Genomic DNA, 18,071 nt, shown 5'->3' with positions numbered 1-18,071 from the left:
TTGTCTCTTCCGATCCGCCATTTCTCTGTGTGTCTCTCCATCTTTATCGTGAATTATCTCCCCCATCTTGCATTATGGAATTCCCAAAAGTTGGCCCAAGCAAAAGGACTTGGAATAAGTGTACAGTCAACGACAGTACTGTTTACAGTCGTTTACTGTATAAGTTTTGTTTTACTGTTAAGTAATTAAAGAGTTATGGATTACCCTCAACTGGCAGTTCTGTACTTAATCAAGCACCTTCCACCATCCATTTAACACAACATTCTGTAGGTGAGTACCCAATTACTGTATACTGCACATTTCTTAATTTTTAATTTTTGTTTGTTTAAAAATAGCCTCGATAGATAACCCTTTCCGTCATCCGGAATTTTTAATCAACCGGCAACACGCCGGTCCCGTCGGTACCCATGGTGATCTTGGGTTGTGTTTGTAAAGTTGGCCAGGTAGTTTGCAGTATTTCAAGCTAATGAGCAACCAGCAATGCAAGACCAACCCCGCAAATATAAGGTCACTAATCACACAATGCTAGTTTGGGCTTTAGAGCAGCGAGCTTGAAGATGTTAGCCGTGGCTCAGTTGGTAGCACTCTGGCCTCTGAGTCAGAAGGTTGTGGGTTCTAAGTCCCACTCCAGGGACTTGAGGACAAAATCTAGGCCGACACTCCAGTGCAGTACTGAGGGAGTGCTGCATTGTCAGAGGTGCCGTCTTTCAGATGAGACATTATAAAGCAGACGGGTCCTCGGTTTAAGGTTGACATAAAAGATCCCATTGCACTATCCCTCAATCAACATCACAAAAACAGATTATCTGGTCATTATCACAATGCTGTTTGTGGGAGCTTGCTGTGCGTAAATTGGCTGCCATGTTTCCTACATTACAACAGCGGCTACACTTCAAAAGTACTTTATTGGCTGTAAAGCGCTTTGGGACGTATTGAGGTCATGGAAGATGCTATATAAAAGCAAGTCTTTCTTTTTTAATCTGTCTGAAACTCTATGTAGATGTGCTTATTCAAATCTGTTGAGGCTCGGGTCAAACATGTAGCCTTGTTTCACGACATTTGTCATGGTTATGGGGAACGTCTCATATACATCACTCAGCAGCAATTGCTGCGCCTATCATGCCACTGTGGAGTTGCCTGATAATTTTAACAGTTATCGGGAGAGCCACGTTTACTCAGTAACTTCCAGAATCCTTCTTGGTTAACTGTGATATCAATGAATCCCCAAGTCCCAGAGTTGCTGCTGCTCCAGGCACTTGTGCATCTGATTGTTCATGGAGATCGTATCAAACATCCCATGAAAATCACATTCTATAAGAACATAGCATAAGAAATAAGAGCTGAAGTCGGCCATTTGGTCCCTCGAGCCTGCTCCGCCATTCAACAAGATCATGGTTGATCTTCTACCTCAACTCCACCTTCCCGCACTATCCCCATATCCCTTAATTCCCAAAAATGTATTGACCTCAGTCTTGAATATACTCAATGACTGAGCATCCACAGCCCTCTGGGGTAGAAAATTCCAAAGATTCACAACCCTTTGAGTGAAGAAATTTCTCCTCATCTCAGTCCTAAATGGCCGACCCCTTACTCTGAGGCTGTGACCCCGTGTTCTAGATTCCCCAGCCAGGGGAAACATTTTCCCAGCATTAATCCTGTCAAGCCCTTTAAGAATTTTATATGTTTCTCTGGGGTAGAGAATTCCAAAGATTCACAACCCTGCCTCAGATTTGATCTAATTTGACAAAAATCTTCGACACGGTCAGACTTTTCTCCCTTTCATTCGAAGCCGATCTTTCTCCCAGATCAGGTGGAAGCGTTACAGCAACTTTGTGCAATAGAGTCGCCACCATATTTGTCCACTTCTACGAGTATCTCGTCACAACATGGTGTTTTACAGCTTTGTTTGATGTACGGCTTTGTGCACTCCAGCAACACTAAATGGTTCAGCAAGGTTTTCTCTCAAATGTTGGTTCTTTCTAACAAAGTACCCTGATGTACCTCACTGCACGTGGACAGATTCCGTTGAAAACAACAGCGGATAACAAAAATGGCTAATCCTGAAACTGACTGTTGACAACACTTTCAACAAATACAGGAAAAGTTCTGATATCCGGCACCGACGGGACCGAGCTGCTGCCGATCTATCAAAACTTCCGGATAGACCAGCGCTAATGTTGAAGGATAGGAGGTTTTCATCTCCGTATCTGACAACAAACACTGTTGTTTAGCAACAGCTTGTAAACACTCGGCCCGTACCTTGGAAGCGTCTCTGAAGCTGTTGCTAAGCTACAGAGACACTTTCCAGAGCCTGACTGTTAAAAAAAAAATGCGAGAAGAAAAAAAACCTAACCAAAACGGCTGCTGATTTCTGCCGTTAGATCGAGGTTTCCGGGCATACAACCTCCGGATAAACCAAAGTTTCCTGTACTAGTAACGTTATATAATCTACAATTGCCTCTGCCTTGGTTCTGATTCAGCAGTCTGGGATCATCTCACTTGATGGCTCGGTTGGTTAATATGCTTCCCAATGAGCAGCTGAGCCACGGAGGCTTGGGAGGTCCTAGATTTGATACCCTGCCTGTGCTAAGTTAGCTCATCTTGGCCAAAGAAGCACGAGGGGCACCACAAATGGGCTTAGCACCTCTGGACTAGGGGAGGGAGAAATCAGCTAAGGCCCTTGCTCTCCATCCAATGTCTCAGAAACTCAACGCAAATTGGTCATAATATGTATGTGGGCAGAACAAGGGCAGACAGCCTGAATGCAGACAGGTATTTAGGAAGGCAAATGGCATGTTGGCCTTTATTGCAAGGGGGTTGGAGTATAAGAGTAAGGAGGTCTTGCTGCAATGGCACAGGCCTTTGGGGAGACCACACCTGGAGTACTGTGCACAGTTTTGGAATCCATACCTAAGGAAGAGGGGGCACAACCAAGCTTCACTAGATTGATTCCTGGGATGAGAGGGTTGTCCTATGAGGAGAGATTGAGCAGAATGGGCCTATACTCTGGAGTGTAGAAGAATGAAAGGTGATCTCATTGAAACATATAAGATTCTGTGAGGGCTTGACAGGGTAGATGCTGAGAGGTTGTTTCCCCTGGCTGGAGAGTCTAGAACTAGGGGACATAGTCTCAAGGTAAGAGGTTGGCCATTTAGGACTGAGATGAGGAGAAATTTCTTCACTCAAAGAGTTGTGAATCCCCCAGAGGGCTGTGAATGCTCGGTCGTTGTGTATATTCAAGACAGATCAATACATTTTTGGGCACTAAGGGAATCAAGAGATATGGGGATCAGGCGGGAAAGTGGAGTTGAGGTCGAAGATCAGCCATGATTTTACTGAATGGCGGAACAGGCTCGAGGGGTCGTAGGGCCTACACCTGCTCCTATTTCTTATGTTCTTAAGTATAAAAGTACTGCACCTTGGAAGGAAAACTGAATGGTGTTGAAATAGCTACGGGTGAAGCTGTAAGAGGCTTGCAAGTCTTAGCAGACCTAATGCTCAACATGTCTCACTAATGCAGAGCAGCAAAGCCAATAGGATGTGGAACCACATCGACAAAACAGTAGAATACAAGTCAGAGGAGGTAACGACCAAACTGTGCCGTGCTCTGGGAAAATACACCTCAAGGACTGTGCCCAGCTATGATCGCTAGAGACACAAGAGAGACATTAAAGTGCTGGAGGCAGCGCTGCTCAGAGACACAAGGCTGATCCCTGGTGTCAAAGATTTGAGTTACGAGGAAGGACTGGATGAACTTGGATTTTCCAGCATGGAGAAAAGGCATCTGAGAAGTGATCTTATAGAGGTAAGGAAGTGGAAAATCAGAATATCACTAAGTTAAATTGCCAGAGCAGGTTAAGGACACAGGGTGAAATGAGTAAATGACAAATTTAGCACGGATATCAGGGAAATTCTTCGATATAAAAAGAGTCGTCAATACAGGGAATGGATTTCCAGATAGAAGCAGAGGCAAAACCCTGAAGGCATTTAAGAAACAATCAGATCCTGTTATGGGAAGATTTTAGGGTCTTTCTGTATGGATGAATTAAGAAAAGTCTTAATCTGTAATTATCTTGAGAATCCTGTTGAAAAGTGCCTCTGTGCGGACGTCAGGGTTAGGTTCGTCACTGATCCATCTCCTGAGCGATAAGCCCACTGACACTCGCGTCTAGGCTCACACATTGGAAATAGCCACTTCAGTCAGGCACCGAAAGGACGGCCAGCACCCAAGGAACTGCACCTTTGGGAAAGGAGGGCACGACCTGGAAGAGCAATGATAGCTTGGGTAGCTGTGTGGTGCTTCACTGTTTGAGTGGCTTCTGCTCCATTTGGTCCTCCGTTGCTGTGTCTTCCGATTATAAAGTCACTCACTGTTCCTCCGCTCTTATGACTGAGACTCTGTTTCTGTTTTTTTTTTTTAAAGATTTTCCAAATTTCTGAATTGGCCTGATGGAAAATCAGTTCTTGAGGCTCGAGCACAAAAATCTAGGCTGACACTCCCAGTGCAGTGCTGAGGGGGCGCTGCACTGTCGGAGGTGCCGTCTTTCGGGTGAGACGTTAAACCTCTCAGGTGGACGTAAAAGGTCCCATGGCACTATCTCGAAAAAGAGCAGGGGGAGTTCTCCCCGGTGTCCTGGGGCCAATATTTAATCCCTCAACCAACATCACTAAAACTGGATACCTGGTCATTATCACATTGCTGTTTGTGGGAGCTTGCTGTGCGCAAATTGACTGCCGAGTTTCCTACATTATAACAGTGACTACACTTCAAAAAGTATTTCATTGGCTGCAAAGCGCTTTGGGACGTCCGGTGGTCGTGAAAGGCGCTGTATAAATGCAAGTCTTTCTTTTAAGTTTTGGAAATACTCAGCAGGCGAGGCAGCATCCGTGGAGAGAGAAACAGAGTTAACGTTTCAGGTCTGGGACCCTTCATCAGATGATGGGTCCCAGACCTGAAATGTTAACTCTGTCTCTCTCTCCACGGATGCTGCCTGGCCTGCTGAGTATTTCCAGCATTTTCTGTTGTTATTTCAGATTTCCAGCATCCGCAGTATTTTGCTATTGTATTTCTTTAAGTTTTGTTTGAATGATTTTGTTAATCTTGACTTTCTTTTTTTTTTGCTCTTTTGCTTTTCCAAAGTAACTTAATTGTTTGCAAACTAATTTCAATTCTGATTGGCATTTCTTCAAATCTAGCTTTCTATTCTCCCCAATGGTCTGCCAGTATCTATATGTTATCTTCTGCCGCCGTTTATCGAAGTCACCCTCTCCCCCATGTCACCCTCCTTCCACCTACCCAAGAAAGTGTTGCTGGTGGGCTTATTCAAGTTCGTGCAACCAGGCAGGCGATGCCCTGCATCAGCTACGCATTATCGGCAGAGTTACTTTGTTAAAAACCCGCGGTTCACTCTGAAACATGGCTGATCACTGCTCCAGTGGCTGTGTCTGCTGCTGGGAGCAAACACATTTTTCACTAGTGGAAGCCATTAGCGCAGGTACATCTTCCCGCAGTGCAGAGCAGTCCATTCAACGGAGAGGGAGCATTCAGAAGTGGGAAGCCATTTTAAAATCCAGAGCCTTGGCGTCCATTTCTCATAGGCACTTCAATCTAAAGCCAAACAAGTGGCAAACCCTAGTCGTGATCCATCCAGTCCTGGGCTTTAGAAGCTTGAGGTAATAATCCAACGGATCTAGGAAAATCAGACGGAGCAGCACCCTAGTGCTCAAATAGACAACCTGGTGAGATCAATGACAAGCACCGCAAATGCTTGGATGAACTGTGACATACGGAGTGGATTCCTTAGAGGGCCCCACAGTTCAACCTGAAGGATCAAACCTTCCTCGCAAACCGTGGACAACCATCAACCGCCGCAGAACTGCTCATGGTCGATGCTGCCACCTTCTCCATAGATGGAAGATTAAAGCATCCCCATCATGCGACTGTGGAGCTCCTAATCAGACCTTGGAGCACATCATCGAGCACTGCCCTCAGAGGAAATTCACAGGCAGCCTACAAGATATCCACGCTGTTACACCGGAAACTTTGGCCTGGATATCCGACTTAGATATTGACATTTGATTTGCTCGGCTGCTACCGTACAAAAGAAGAAGCACCACAAAAAGTTACCACGGTAATGAAGGCTTTGCAAAACTTTCATTTTCTACTGCCTGCTGTGCCTGTGCAGAAGCGAACACTACAAAATAGTGTAAACCTTTATTAAATCAGAGCCAGCGCTAGATCAGAAAGGACACAAACCCAAGTATAAAACAAATGCCTCTCGCCAAGTTCTTTTGTAAGACCATAAATAATAATTGCAACATAAAATCCTTCTTTCCAATCCACCCTGGAGCCAGCAAGGAAATGGTTTGAACAGCTCCTTCATTCCACAGTACCAAATCATTCCTTTTGAAAAAGCGCTCTGCAAAAAGATTAACATGTGCTTTTCTTTTCTCCACTTCCCTCCGCAAGGCAGTGACCCAGTAGCTGTACATTTGCCCGGTGCAGTCCAGTACTCTGCTCCAAAGGCCAATCCTCATGCGTAAGCTAAGACACGAGAACATAAGAATTAGGAGCAGGAGTGGGCCATACGGCCCCTCGAGCCTGCTCCGCCAATCAATAAGATCAAGGCAGATCTTCTACCTCAATACTTTCCCGCCCGATCTCCGTATCCCTTGATTCTCAGAGTCCAAAATGTTATCTATCTCAGCGTTAAATGAGACATGTTGAACATTAAGTCTGCTAAGACTTGCAATCCTTACAGCTTTGTCCTTAGCTATTTCAACACTATTCAGTTTTCCCTCCTATGTGCAGTATTTTATACTTAAGAACTGATGCGCTATCAATTACTCATAAAAGACTGAGAGTTAAGAGAGTAACTAAAGGCTTTTATTAACAAAAGAATGAAGGTCTGCCTCGAGTGGTCGACCGGTCCAGAAATACAAAGGGCTGGGGAGCAGTCACCTTTATACTAGGACTTGTGGGAGGAGTCAGCCGAGGCATGTCCAGGCATGTACACAGTGGAATACAAACAGTGGTTTACCACAAGAACATAAGAAATAGGAGCTGAAGTAGGCCATACGGCCCCTCGAGCCTGCTCCACCATTCAATAAGATCATGGCTGATCTTCGACCTCAACTCCACTTTCCTGCCCGATCTCCCTATCCCTTGATTCCCCTAGAGTCCAAAAATCTATCGATCTCAGCCTTGAATATACTCAAAGACTCAGCATCCACAGCCCTCTGGGGGAGAGAATTCCAAAGATTCACAACCCTCTGAGTGAAGAAATTCCTCCTCATCTCAGTCTTAAATAACCGACCCCTTATCCTGCGATTATGCCCCTAGTTCTAGGCACCCCCACGAGGGGAAACAACCTCTCAGCATCTACCCTGTCAATCCCCCTCAGAATCTTATATGTTTCAATGAGATCACCTCTCATTCTTCTCAACTCCTGAGTATCGGCCCATTCTACACAATCTCTCCTCATAGGACAGCCTCTCATCCCAGGAATCAATCTAGTGAACCTTCATTGCGCCCTCTAAGGCAAGTATATCCTTCCTTAGATAAGGAGACCAAAACTGTGCACAGTACTCCAGGTGTGGTCTCACCAAGGCCCTGTACAATTGTAGCAAGACTTCCTTACTCTTATACTCCAACCCCCTTGCAATGAAGGTCAACATGCCAATTGCCTTCCTAATTGCTTGCTGTACCTGACAGCAAGCACCTGCAGGATTATTGAGCCCAGTAGGCATCACAGCCAAGATTGATCATGTCTTCACACATCCACTTCCAGCAAGTGTCACTGGGCAACAACCAGGAGCAAAAAAACCATGGCTGTTTTTTTCCTTAGCTTGGAGACACAAAGGCCACTCTTCCACCCAGTCCCCCCAGCACTAATTCAACACAAACTGATCTTGGGACCTTCCTAAGGTATATGGTTGAGGACCACATCATATAAAATACTGAACCATCAAGGGAGCTCAGGAATATAGGCTTGCACATGCAAAAAGCTCTACTGGGCAATCTCACTAGGAGAGCAGGGCTGCAGCGACGCTAGCACGGGGACTAGAAAAGCCGTGAGGTTCTGGGAGTGTGAAGTGGGGGGAGGCAGGTGCACGGCTGGGAAGGCAGTGAGAGCTCTTCACTGTATCTAACCTATGTTGTATCTGACCTGAGCGTATAAGACGTCATCACTGGCTGGTGAGAGATAAAAATGTTCCAGTTCTCAGCACTGTCACCCTTCACCTTTAGAAGCACAAAAACAAATACTCGTTAAAAAGATACACACGCGCACATTCACTAGAGTTGTTAGAAGCTCCAAATGAAATTCCCCACTGGTAAAATTTCTGATGATACCATTTCATTTTAATTTAATCCCTCTTGCACCAATTTTCTCTCTTCCTCTCCTGATTGTCCTGGTACTAAGAACGTAAGAACATAAGAAATAGGATTAGAAGTCGGCCATTCGGCCCCTCGAGCCTGCTCCGCCATTCAATAAGATCATGGCTGATCATCGACCTCAACTCCACTTTCCTGCCTGATCTCCATATCCCTTGATTCCCCTAGAGTCCAAAAATCTATCGATCTCAGCCTTGAATATACTCAACGACTCAGCATCCACAGCCCTCTGGGGTAGAGAATGCCAAAGATTCACAACCCTCTGAGTGAAGAAATTTCCCCTCATCGCAGTCTTAAATGGCCGACCCCTTATATTAGGCGATGCCCCCTAGTTCTAGACTCTCCAGCCCGGGGAAACAACCTCTCAGCATCTATCCTGCCAATCGCCCTCAGAATCTTATGGGGGAAAAATCCGATTGGTTAGCGCCTCCAGTTAGCTCCTTCGGGGGGGGCGCTAGGAAATTAGCGCCCGAGCGCGGCAATTTTAGCGCCGCTCGCGAAATTGACCAGTCGTTTTGCGGTGGCGCTAAACACTACCGCCACGATCTCCTGCGCCCGCAGATCGCGACGTCAGTCAAGTTAGCGCCCCAGACCGGATATTGAGTCGCGTCCTCTGCCTTAGCACCTGCCGCTAGGAACGACAGGTAGAGGGGAATGTTTTCAAGTCGGGACGGGGCTGGGGGAGCACTATTTAAAGACGGCGCTTCCTGCCTTTTCTTGTCGGCACAAATTTTGGATTTAACGCTGTCCGAAGGAGTTTTGGTCCTCAGCACCACTTTTGAGGTTCCTAAGCGCCGAGCTCTTTCCCTGGGCCTATCCATTAGTGCTTCCAACACAATTGCTTTCGAGGTCGCTCCAGGCCGAGATTCAAGGCTGCAATGAGCAGGGTGTGGCTGGCCAGCAAGATGGCCCCTCCCCTTTAAGAGATGGACGGCGCCAGTCTGTCTGGTTTCCATGGTAACGGACATCGCCTGAGCTTCGGTAGCGTTCTGAGGTAGCGCCTCGCTCCCTGACGTTTGCGCCTTAAGAGAGGTGTGTAGCGCCTGATTTAGTGCTCAAATCACCTCCAGGGGGCGATAGAGGTGAATTTTGCAGTCGGAGGCGATAATTAGCGCCGGGCGCTAAACTTTGCGCCCGGCCGATATTAGCGCCCCAAAATGGGCGATACCGAATTTTTCCCCCTATATGTTTCAATGCCATCGTCTCTCATTCTTCTAAACTCCAGTGAGTATAGGCCCAAGCTACTCAATTTACATGTGACCAAGCATCCTCCAGTACCACGCTGTGAAGTGACTGTGAAGGACAACTGAGCAGAGCCCCATATCCCCATCCTCGTGCATGCACTTTCCAGTAGTAGTCACTGGATCGGAGCAGGAATCCCGGTTCATTTTACCCACCCCTTCACCCAGAGAAGACCCCTTACAATTAATTACTGGCTGAGCCCAGCTGTCCCAGCAAAGGCTGCGGAGTTGGGACACCAGAAGCAAGATTTTAGAACTGCCAAATGGGGATCGACAGTGGACGTACAAAGATAAAAGAGCTACGGGGTGGTGGGAGTCATTTGAAGAGCCTTTTGGAGCGAAGCATTACTTGTTTCGACTGGAAATATCACGAAGGCCACACAAAGGGGAGTGGAAATGTGGAACTCCCTCTCTTTTCCCTTAGCGGTGAGGTCGATAACCGGGGGGGGGGGGGGGAATAGATTTAAAGTATTTGCTCGTAGGATTAGAGGGGAGTTGAGGAGAAATTTTTTTCACCCAGAGGGTGGTGGGGGTCTGGAACTCACTACCTGAAAGGGTGGTAGAGGCAGAAACCCTCATCGCATTTAAAAACTACTTGGATGTGCACCTGAAGTGCCGTAACCTACAGGGCTATGGACCAAGAGCTGGAAAGTGGGATTAGGCTGGATAGCACTTTTTCGGCCAGCACAGACACGATGGGCCGAATGGCCTCCTTCTGTGCTGTAAACTTCTATGATTCTATGAAAAAGCTGCTGAGGCTGGGGGGGGGGGGTCAATTGAAAATTTCCAAACTGAGATTGATAGATTTGTTTTAGGCAAGGGTATTAAGGGTTACGGAACTAAGGCGGGTAGCTACAGATCAGCCATGATCTAACTGAATGACGGAACAGGCTCGCGGGGCTGAGTGGCCTGCTCGTGTTCTTATGTTACAAAAGAGGAACCAAGGATGGCAAAACAGTTACCACAGGCTCTACGCAGGGTTGAAATTTTCCTTCTCTTAGTTAAGAGGGTGTTAAACCTGAGTCCACAAATGTTAAAAGGTTGAATTTATATTGCCATCACAGTTTCTTCCTTTAGCTTCTCTAACATTTGTTATATTTCACACGTTTTATAATTCTTCAACCCTCTCCCCACTCTCACACACATGTACACACTTTCCCTTTGTTTGTTTATTTTAAAAAACAGAATATATGCCTGTCTGCACTCTTCTAAACTTAAGCGTAACATCGCCTGTCTCTGCCCCTGCCTCAGTTCATCTGCTGCTGAAACCCTCATCCATGCCTTTGTTACCTCTAGACTTGGCTATTCCAACACGCTGCTGGCCGGCCTCCCATTCTATTCTCCGTAAACTTGAGGTCATCCAAAACTCTGCCGCCCGTCTCCTAACTCGCACCAAGTCCCGTTCGCCCATCACCCCTGTGCTCGCTGACCTCCATTGGCTCCCGGTTAAGCAACGCCTCGATTTCAAAATTCTCAACCTTCTCCTCCTTGGCCTCACCCCTCCTCCCTATCTCTGTAACAGCCCCACAACCCTCCGAGATATCTGCGCTCCTCAAATTCTGGCCTCTTGAGCATCCGTGATTTCAATCGCTCCACCACTGGCGGCCGTGCCTTCAGCTGCCAAGGCCCTAAGCTCTGGAATTCCCTCTGTAAACCTCGCCGCCTCTCTTTCCTCCTTTAAGACGCGCCTTAAAATCTACCTCTTTGACTTAAGTTTTTGGTCACCTGCCCAAATATCTCCTTGCGTGGCTCGGTGTCAAATTTTGTTTGATAATCGCTCCTGTGAGGCGCCGTGGGACGTTTTACTAACTGAAAGGTGCTATATAAATACAAGTTGTTGTTGTAATTCACAAAAGTTAACCAAGTCCCTATATAGTTGGTTCTGCTTCCATTCTATGTGTAGGAGCCTACAGAGGGTAGCCACCATGACGTCTAACTCAACCAAATTAACCACCTCAAAATGGCTGCCGGGCATTCACTTCCAATCGTCTGGCAGTCCACCTGCCACAGGCTGAATCGGCAACGACAAATTTCACCAAAAAAAAATCCCATTTCACCCTTCCTCGGCCGAAAGAATAATTCCTCCCACCCCCACCCCCAACCCCCCCAAAAAAAAGCTCAGCTGTTCCCCTTTATGCACTCTGCTTATACGAGCTACATGGGAAATAATATTGTCCAAAATGGAATATTAAAATAAAATTACCACAATGTGGTTGAACTAGTGATTGCTGCTCCCATTAACTTGTGTGATCCAACTTTCGCCCTTTTCGTATATGACTAACCACCGCTAGTAGTAGCAAGGATAAAAGTACAGTAAACTGTTTAATTATACATAATCAACATTTTGCAGGGATAGAAGCGGTGTGCATGCCAGCTAAATTTGAGGTCGTAAATCTACCTCTGCCAGAATGCACTATGTAATTAGGTATATTTTTGTGGTAATTATATTCTCGTGGGCTGGGTATCGCCGCGTGGAGTGCAAAATTATCACTATGTGAAAATAATAGGTTCTTCAGTACTTAATTCAATCTGATGCCAAATACCACATTTGTTCTCAGGTGATTCGTGGATCAGCTCCATTTAAAAGCTGCCAAATTCTCCGTCAGGAATCAGACCTACCAAACACCACTCTTGCTCCTTCCACTTTCCATCCAGCAGGTCACAAGTGTGACATAAGAACATAAGAAGTAGGAGCAGGAGTAGGCCATACGGCCCCTCGGGCCTGCTCCGCCATTCAATAGGATCATGGCTGATCCGAATCTAGACTCACGTCCACTTCCCTGCCCTCTCCCCGTAACCCCTAATTCCCTTATCTGCTAGGAAACTGTCTATCTCCATTTTAAATGTATTTAATGTTGCAGCTTCCACAGCTCTCTGGGGTAGCAAATTCCATAGATTTACTACCCTCTGAGTGAAGAAGTTTCTCCTCATCTCAGTTTTGAAACCGCAGCCCCTTATTCTTAGATTATGCCCCCTAGTTCTAGTCTCACCCATCAGTGGAAACATCCTCCCCGCATCCACCCGATCAAGCCCCCTCATCTCTGGAATCAACCGAGTGAACCTTCTCTGAACCGCCTCGAGAGCAAGTATATCTTTTCTTAAATATGGAAACCAAAACTGCACGCAGTATTGCAGGTGTGGCCTCACCAATACCCTGTATAACTGCAGCAAGACTTCCCTGTTTTTATACTCCATCCCCCTTGCAATAAAAGCCAAGATTCCATTGGCCTTCCTGATCACCTGCTGCACCTGCATACTAACTTTTTGTGTTTCATTCACCAGGACCCCCAGATCCCTTTGTACTGTAGCACTTTGCAGTTTCTCTCCATTTAGATAATAACTTGCTCTTTGATTTTTTCTGCCAAAGTGCATAACCTCACATTTTCCAACATTATATTGCATCTGCCAAATCTCTGCCCACTCACTTAGCCTGTCTATGTCCTTTTGCAGGTTTTTTATGTCCTCCTCACTCATTGCTTTCCCTCCCATCTTTGTATCGTCGGCAAACTTGGATATGTTGCACTCGGTCCCTTCCTCCAAATCGTTAATATATAGATTGTAAAAAGTTGGGGTCCCAGCACTGACCCCTGCAGAACACCACTAGTTACCTCCACAAAGTATCTGAGAAGCAGTCCCGGGGGGGGAGGATTTTTCCCAGCCCTGGGGAGGCAGGACTGCTGGGAAAATGGCAGAAACTGGGAGCGGGTACCGAACCCCACTCCCAACCCGCCTCCGTGCCATCTTCCCGGGAGGTGGGTCCCCGAGTTGCGCAGGGACCCGTCGCCTCGAGGCAGGAAGGGGATTACAGCTATTTAACTGCCTGTTAACAGGTAGTTAAACAGGCAGTTTTGAGGTTTATCCCCATTTTACCTCTGCAAGTGCAGGCTTCCCGAGGGCTGCGAACCTCGCCAGGGTCAGCGAGGTGAGCAGTGGGTCTGCGGGGGTGAGAGGGATTGAAAAGTGAGCTGTGGAGGTGAGTGATGGGTGCAAGTGTGGAGAGCTAAGTATGTGAGGTGAGTTTAAAGTGTTAGAAAAAGTTTACTTACCTTTGTTTCTTCCTGCAGGCTTCAACCCTTGGGGATCCGGAGGTGCCTCATCTCAACGGCAGAGATGACAGAATGGCTGCTGTATTCTCAGATACAGCAGCCATCTGATTTCTGCTGAGGAGAGAGGTCTTGGTGAGTCTTCAGTACAAGGGTTCACCTTAGAACAGAGATTGTCAGTGTTTGACAGCTTCTCAAAACTGTCAAACGCTGACAATTCATCTGTCAAAAATTTTTGACAGATGAAACGTCATACGCTGACGTTGTCTGTCACCGGCTTTCCCTTAATTGGCTGGCTAAGCCAGCAGGGCGGACTTAACAAAGTCAATCAAGGGAAAGTAGCGTGGGTTGGCCGGACGTCGTTGGGGGCAGGACTAAAACTCGAAACCCAGCAGTCTCGTCCCCAACGCGCCCCCATTGACAAAATCCAGCCCCATGTCTCATTGTCAGAGCATCATGATAAATTTCACATTAGGCTGAAGTACAAAATGAAAAGGTCTTTCTTCCCTTGGAGAGGGTGCAGAGATTTACTGGAATGGCACCAGGGATGAGGGACTTCAGTTGCATGGAGAGACTTAGAGAAGCTGGGGCTGTTCTCCTTAGAGCTTAGAAGGTTATGGGGAGATTTAATAGAGGTGTTCAAAATTATGAAGGGTTTTGAGAGAGTAAATAAGCAGAAACTACTTCCACTGGCAGGAGGATCGGTAACCAGAGGGCACAGATTTAAGATAATTGGCAAAAGAACTAGAGGGGAGATGAGAATTTTTTTTACGCAGCAAGTTGTGATGATCTAGAAAGCACTGCCTGAAAGGGCGGTGGAAGCAGATTCAATAGCAACTTTCAAACGGGAATTGGATAAATACTGGAAAAGGTGAAATTTGCAGGGCTATGGGGAAAGAGCGGGGGAGTGGGACTAATTTGGAGAGCTCTTTCAAAGAGCCGGCACAGGCACGATGGGCTTAACGGTCTCCTTCTGTGCTGTATGATTCTATGATCCCTTTTATCAAACAGAATGTTTTAACAAAGCACAGTGAAGGATTTGAAAGGCATAAGGAAGCACAGAAGTCCCGAGGGTAATTCTGGAATCTGGACCCTACCTCGATGACCTGGCAATTAGACTGACGAGCCGCATAGTGGTAGACAGTTTCCCCATTCTTATCTGCAATGTCCAAACGCACTCCGCATCCTTCCACCAGCTCACGAATGCAGTCGATATCCTTCTTCTTGCAAGCAAGGTGTAGAGGGGTGATGCCCTCTTCGCTCTCCGTCTCGTTGATGCAGCTGCACACAGAATTGTGTATTAGTCCCGTGAGTAACACAATTATACTTGTCAAAAATCGTGCATCAGGAATACTGCGTTGAGCCAAGTGATCTAAGCTAACCGTGTGCTGTCAGGACCAGATCCCATCATTCGCTAGAGTTTAGAAGAATGAGAGGGGATCTCATTGAAACTTATAAAATTCTAACAGGACTAGATGCAGGAAGGACGTTCCCGATGGCGGGGGAGTCCAGAACCAGGGGTCACAGTCTAAGGATAAGGGGTAAGCCATTTAGGACAGAGATGAGGAGGAATTTCTTCACCCAGAGAGTGGTGAACCTGTGGAATTCTCTACCACAGAAGGCAGTTGAGGCCAATTCATTAAATATATTCAAGAAGGAGTTAGATATATTTCTTAAGGCTAAAGGGATCAAGGGATATGGGGAGAAAGCAGGGACAGGGTACTGAGTTTGGATGATCAGCCATGATCTCATTAAATGGTGGAACAGGCTCGAGGGGCCGAATGGCCTACTCCTGCTCCTACCTTCTCTGTTTCTATTGGTGTCACCACCTCGTGTGACACCACAGACTAGTCAGAACCATAGAAAAATAAATCTGTTTCATTTTCTACTTTTAGTTTTAGCCGATTTTATGTATTAAAAAAATATATAGCTTTACGGCTTTTTTATTTTTTTTTAAAACAAAATTTTCTTCTGCATGACCAGGTTGACTCGCTCGCTCCACTGCCCAATCCAAATCTTCCCTCTCTTCCAGGAACAGCCACGCGTCTGCTCAGCGGTCATGACTGAGCCGGCCTCGCGGCGCTTCCTAACCCATCCGATTGCCCCAGTCCCTGTTCCCTCAGCAACTCCACGGAGATCCACTAGCTTTCTTTCAGAGCTGCACATTTTCTCATGTCCTTCTCACTTTTCTCAGTTTCTCTGACATGACGCACCATCACTGAAGTGGCACAGTGGATAACCGTCTCCCAAGCTCTCCGTCAATACCTCCGTAGGACCAGCCACCCCTCACTCCCGGCAACTGCACAATTTAGGTATCACCACAGGGGGGAATCAGGGCACAGTTATCGACAAAACCCAGTGCACTGCTGTTTCTTATAAAAGCAGTCACTCCTTAAAGCTAATAAGTATTAATAAAAAACAGAAAATGCCAGAAATACTCAGCAGGTCAGGCAGCACCTGTGGAGAGAGAAACAGAGTTAACGTTTCAGGTCGATGACTTTTCATCAGGACTGACGAACGGTCATGGACCGAAACGTTGGGCTGGATTTTACCAGCCCTGAGGAGGCGGGTTTGGAGGCGGGTCTGCTGGGCAAATGGGAAAAATTGGGAGCGGGTCCCAACCCCGCTCCCAACCAGCCTCCATGCCATCTTCCCGGGAAGCGGGTCCCCGAGTCGCACAGGGACCCGTCTCCTCGAGGCAGGAAGGGGATTAGAGCCAATTAACAGGTAGTTAACAGGCAGTGTTGAGGCTTTTCCCCATGTTATGCCTGCAATTGCGGGCTTCCCGACGGCTGCGAACCGCGCCAGGGTCAGCGAGGCGAGTAGTGGGTCTGCGGGGGTGAGAGGGGTAGAAATGTCAGCTGTAGAGGTGAGTGATGGGTGCAAGTGTGGACAGGTAAGTATGAGAGGTGAGTGAAAAGTGTTGGAAAAAGTTTCCTTACCTTTGTTTCTTTCTCCAGGCTTCAACCTCTGAGGATCCGGAGGTGCCTCATCTCAACGGCAGAGATGACAGAATGGCTGCTGCACTCTCAGATGCTGCAGCCATCTGCTTTCTGCTGAGGAGAGGTCTTGGTGAGCCTTCAGTGCCTTAGAACAGAGATTGTTAGTGTTTCTCAAAGCTGTCAAACGCTGACAATTCATCTGTCAAAATTTTTTCGACAGATGAAGCGTCATATGCTGATGTCATCTGTCACTGGCTTTCCTTTAATTGGCCTGTAACAATGCCAATCAAGGGAAAAAAGCGTGGGTTGGTCAGACGTCACTGGGGGCGGGACTGAAACCCGGCAACCAGAAGTCCCGCCTCCAGCACATCCCCATTGATAAAATCCAGCCCGTTAACTCTGTTTCTCTCTCCGCAGATGCTGCCCGAACCTGCTGCGTATTTCCATCATTTTCTGTTTTTATTTCAGATTTCCAGCATCCGCAGTATTTTGCTTCTGTTTTAAGTATAATCGTTGTTGGATATCCCAGAAATTGTCTCTGCCCTTAACTTGCTGGGAGGGAAAGTCGGAGAGGTTATTCAACAACTATTAAGAGTTTGGGATTAACAACTTCTTTCCACTGTTAACACAATCAATTTGCGCAAAAAGTCATAATCAGCTACGCATTGGGACAAATCGAGAAATCTCCACTCGTCTTCAGCACATCCAAACTGGGTTAATTAAATTCATACCATGGGGCAAACAAGCATGCAAGAAACAGTAAGATATAGTCCCCGACTATTCCATTCTTCTCTCCATCCTCCCCAGTGTAAAAATATTTTCCTCTGTTTGTTTTTTAAGAGCTCGACAGGCTGCATACCCTACCTTGGCCAAGAGGGTAGGCGTCAAACTGGCTCCCAAAGTCTCGATTAATACTAAGCATCGCCAAGAATAATTCTGACTCTCGCCCTCACCCACTCTCTATTTTGCCATCTCTCACTATCTAATGGGTAGCTACTTTTTGGATCACCCAGAGTGGTACCACCATAGAGACTAAGTCCTACAGGATAAGTGCGGTGCTCTGAAGTGGTTGCCAGGCCATTTTAAAACTCTCTCTCTCTTTCCTTTTACCTACTCCTTTCCTTGAGCTTTATTCCGTTGTCCCTTCTCCCTCCCACCCTTTCAGGACACCTCTTGATTTACTTCTCCTCTTCTCCGTTACTCTTTTCCTCTCTATGCGTCAGCCGTGGCTCAGTGGGTAGCACACTCGCCTCTGAGTCAGAAGGTTGTGGGTTCAAGTCCCCACTCTGGCTGACACTCCCAGTGCAGTGCTGAGGGAGCGCTGCACTGTCGGAGGTGCCGTCTTTCCGATGAGACGTTAAACCGAGGCCCTGTCTGCCCCCTCAGGTGGACTTAAAAGATCCCATGGCACTATTTCGAAGAAGAGCAGGGGAGTTCTCCCCGGTGTCCT

General features: G+C 46.9%; 1 protein-coding gene across 3 annotated transcripts in view; it reads right to left on the bottom strand.

The window, feature by feature from the left end:
• Window positions 1-18,071, bottom strand: part of pla2g6 (phospholipase A2, group VI (cytosolic, calcium-independent)) — an 85,029-nt gene that overhangs the window by 47,006 nt on the left and 19,952 nt on the right. For all 3 annotated transcript variants that reach the window (XM_085969647.1, XM_085969646.1, XM_085969648.1), the window contains exon 4: window positions 14,777-14,960. In XM_085969647.1, the coding sequence (XP_085825773.1) occupies window positions 14,777-14,960 (184 nt within the window). The remainder of the gene's footprint in view (window positions 1-14,776; window positions 14,961-18,071) is intronic.

Source organism: Somniosus microcephalus, chromosome 28 (genome assembly GCF_052327205.1).
Source record: "Somniosus microcephalus isolate GS21.2 chromosome 28, FLI_Smic_1.0, whole genome shotgun sequence".
NCBI classification, from domain to species: Eukaryota; Metazoa; Chordata; class Chondrichthyes; order Squaliformes; family Somniosidae; genus Somniosus; species Somniosus microcephalus.
This window is presented reverse-complemented; position numbering and strand designations above follow the sequence as displayed.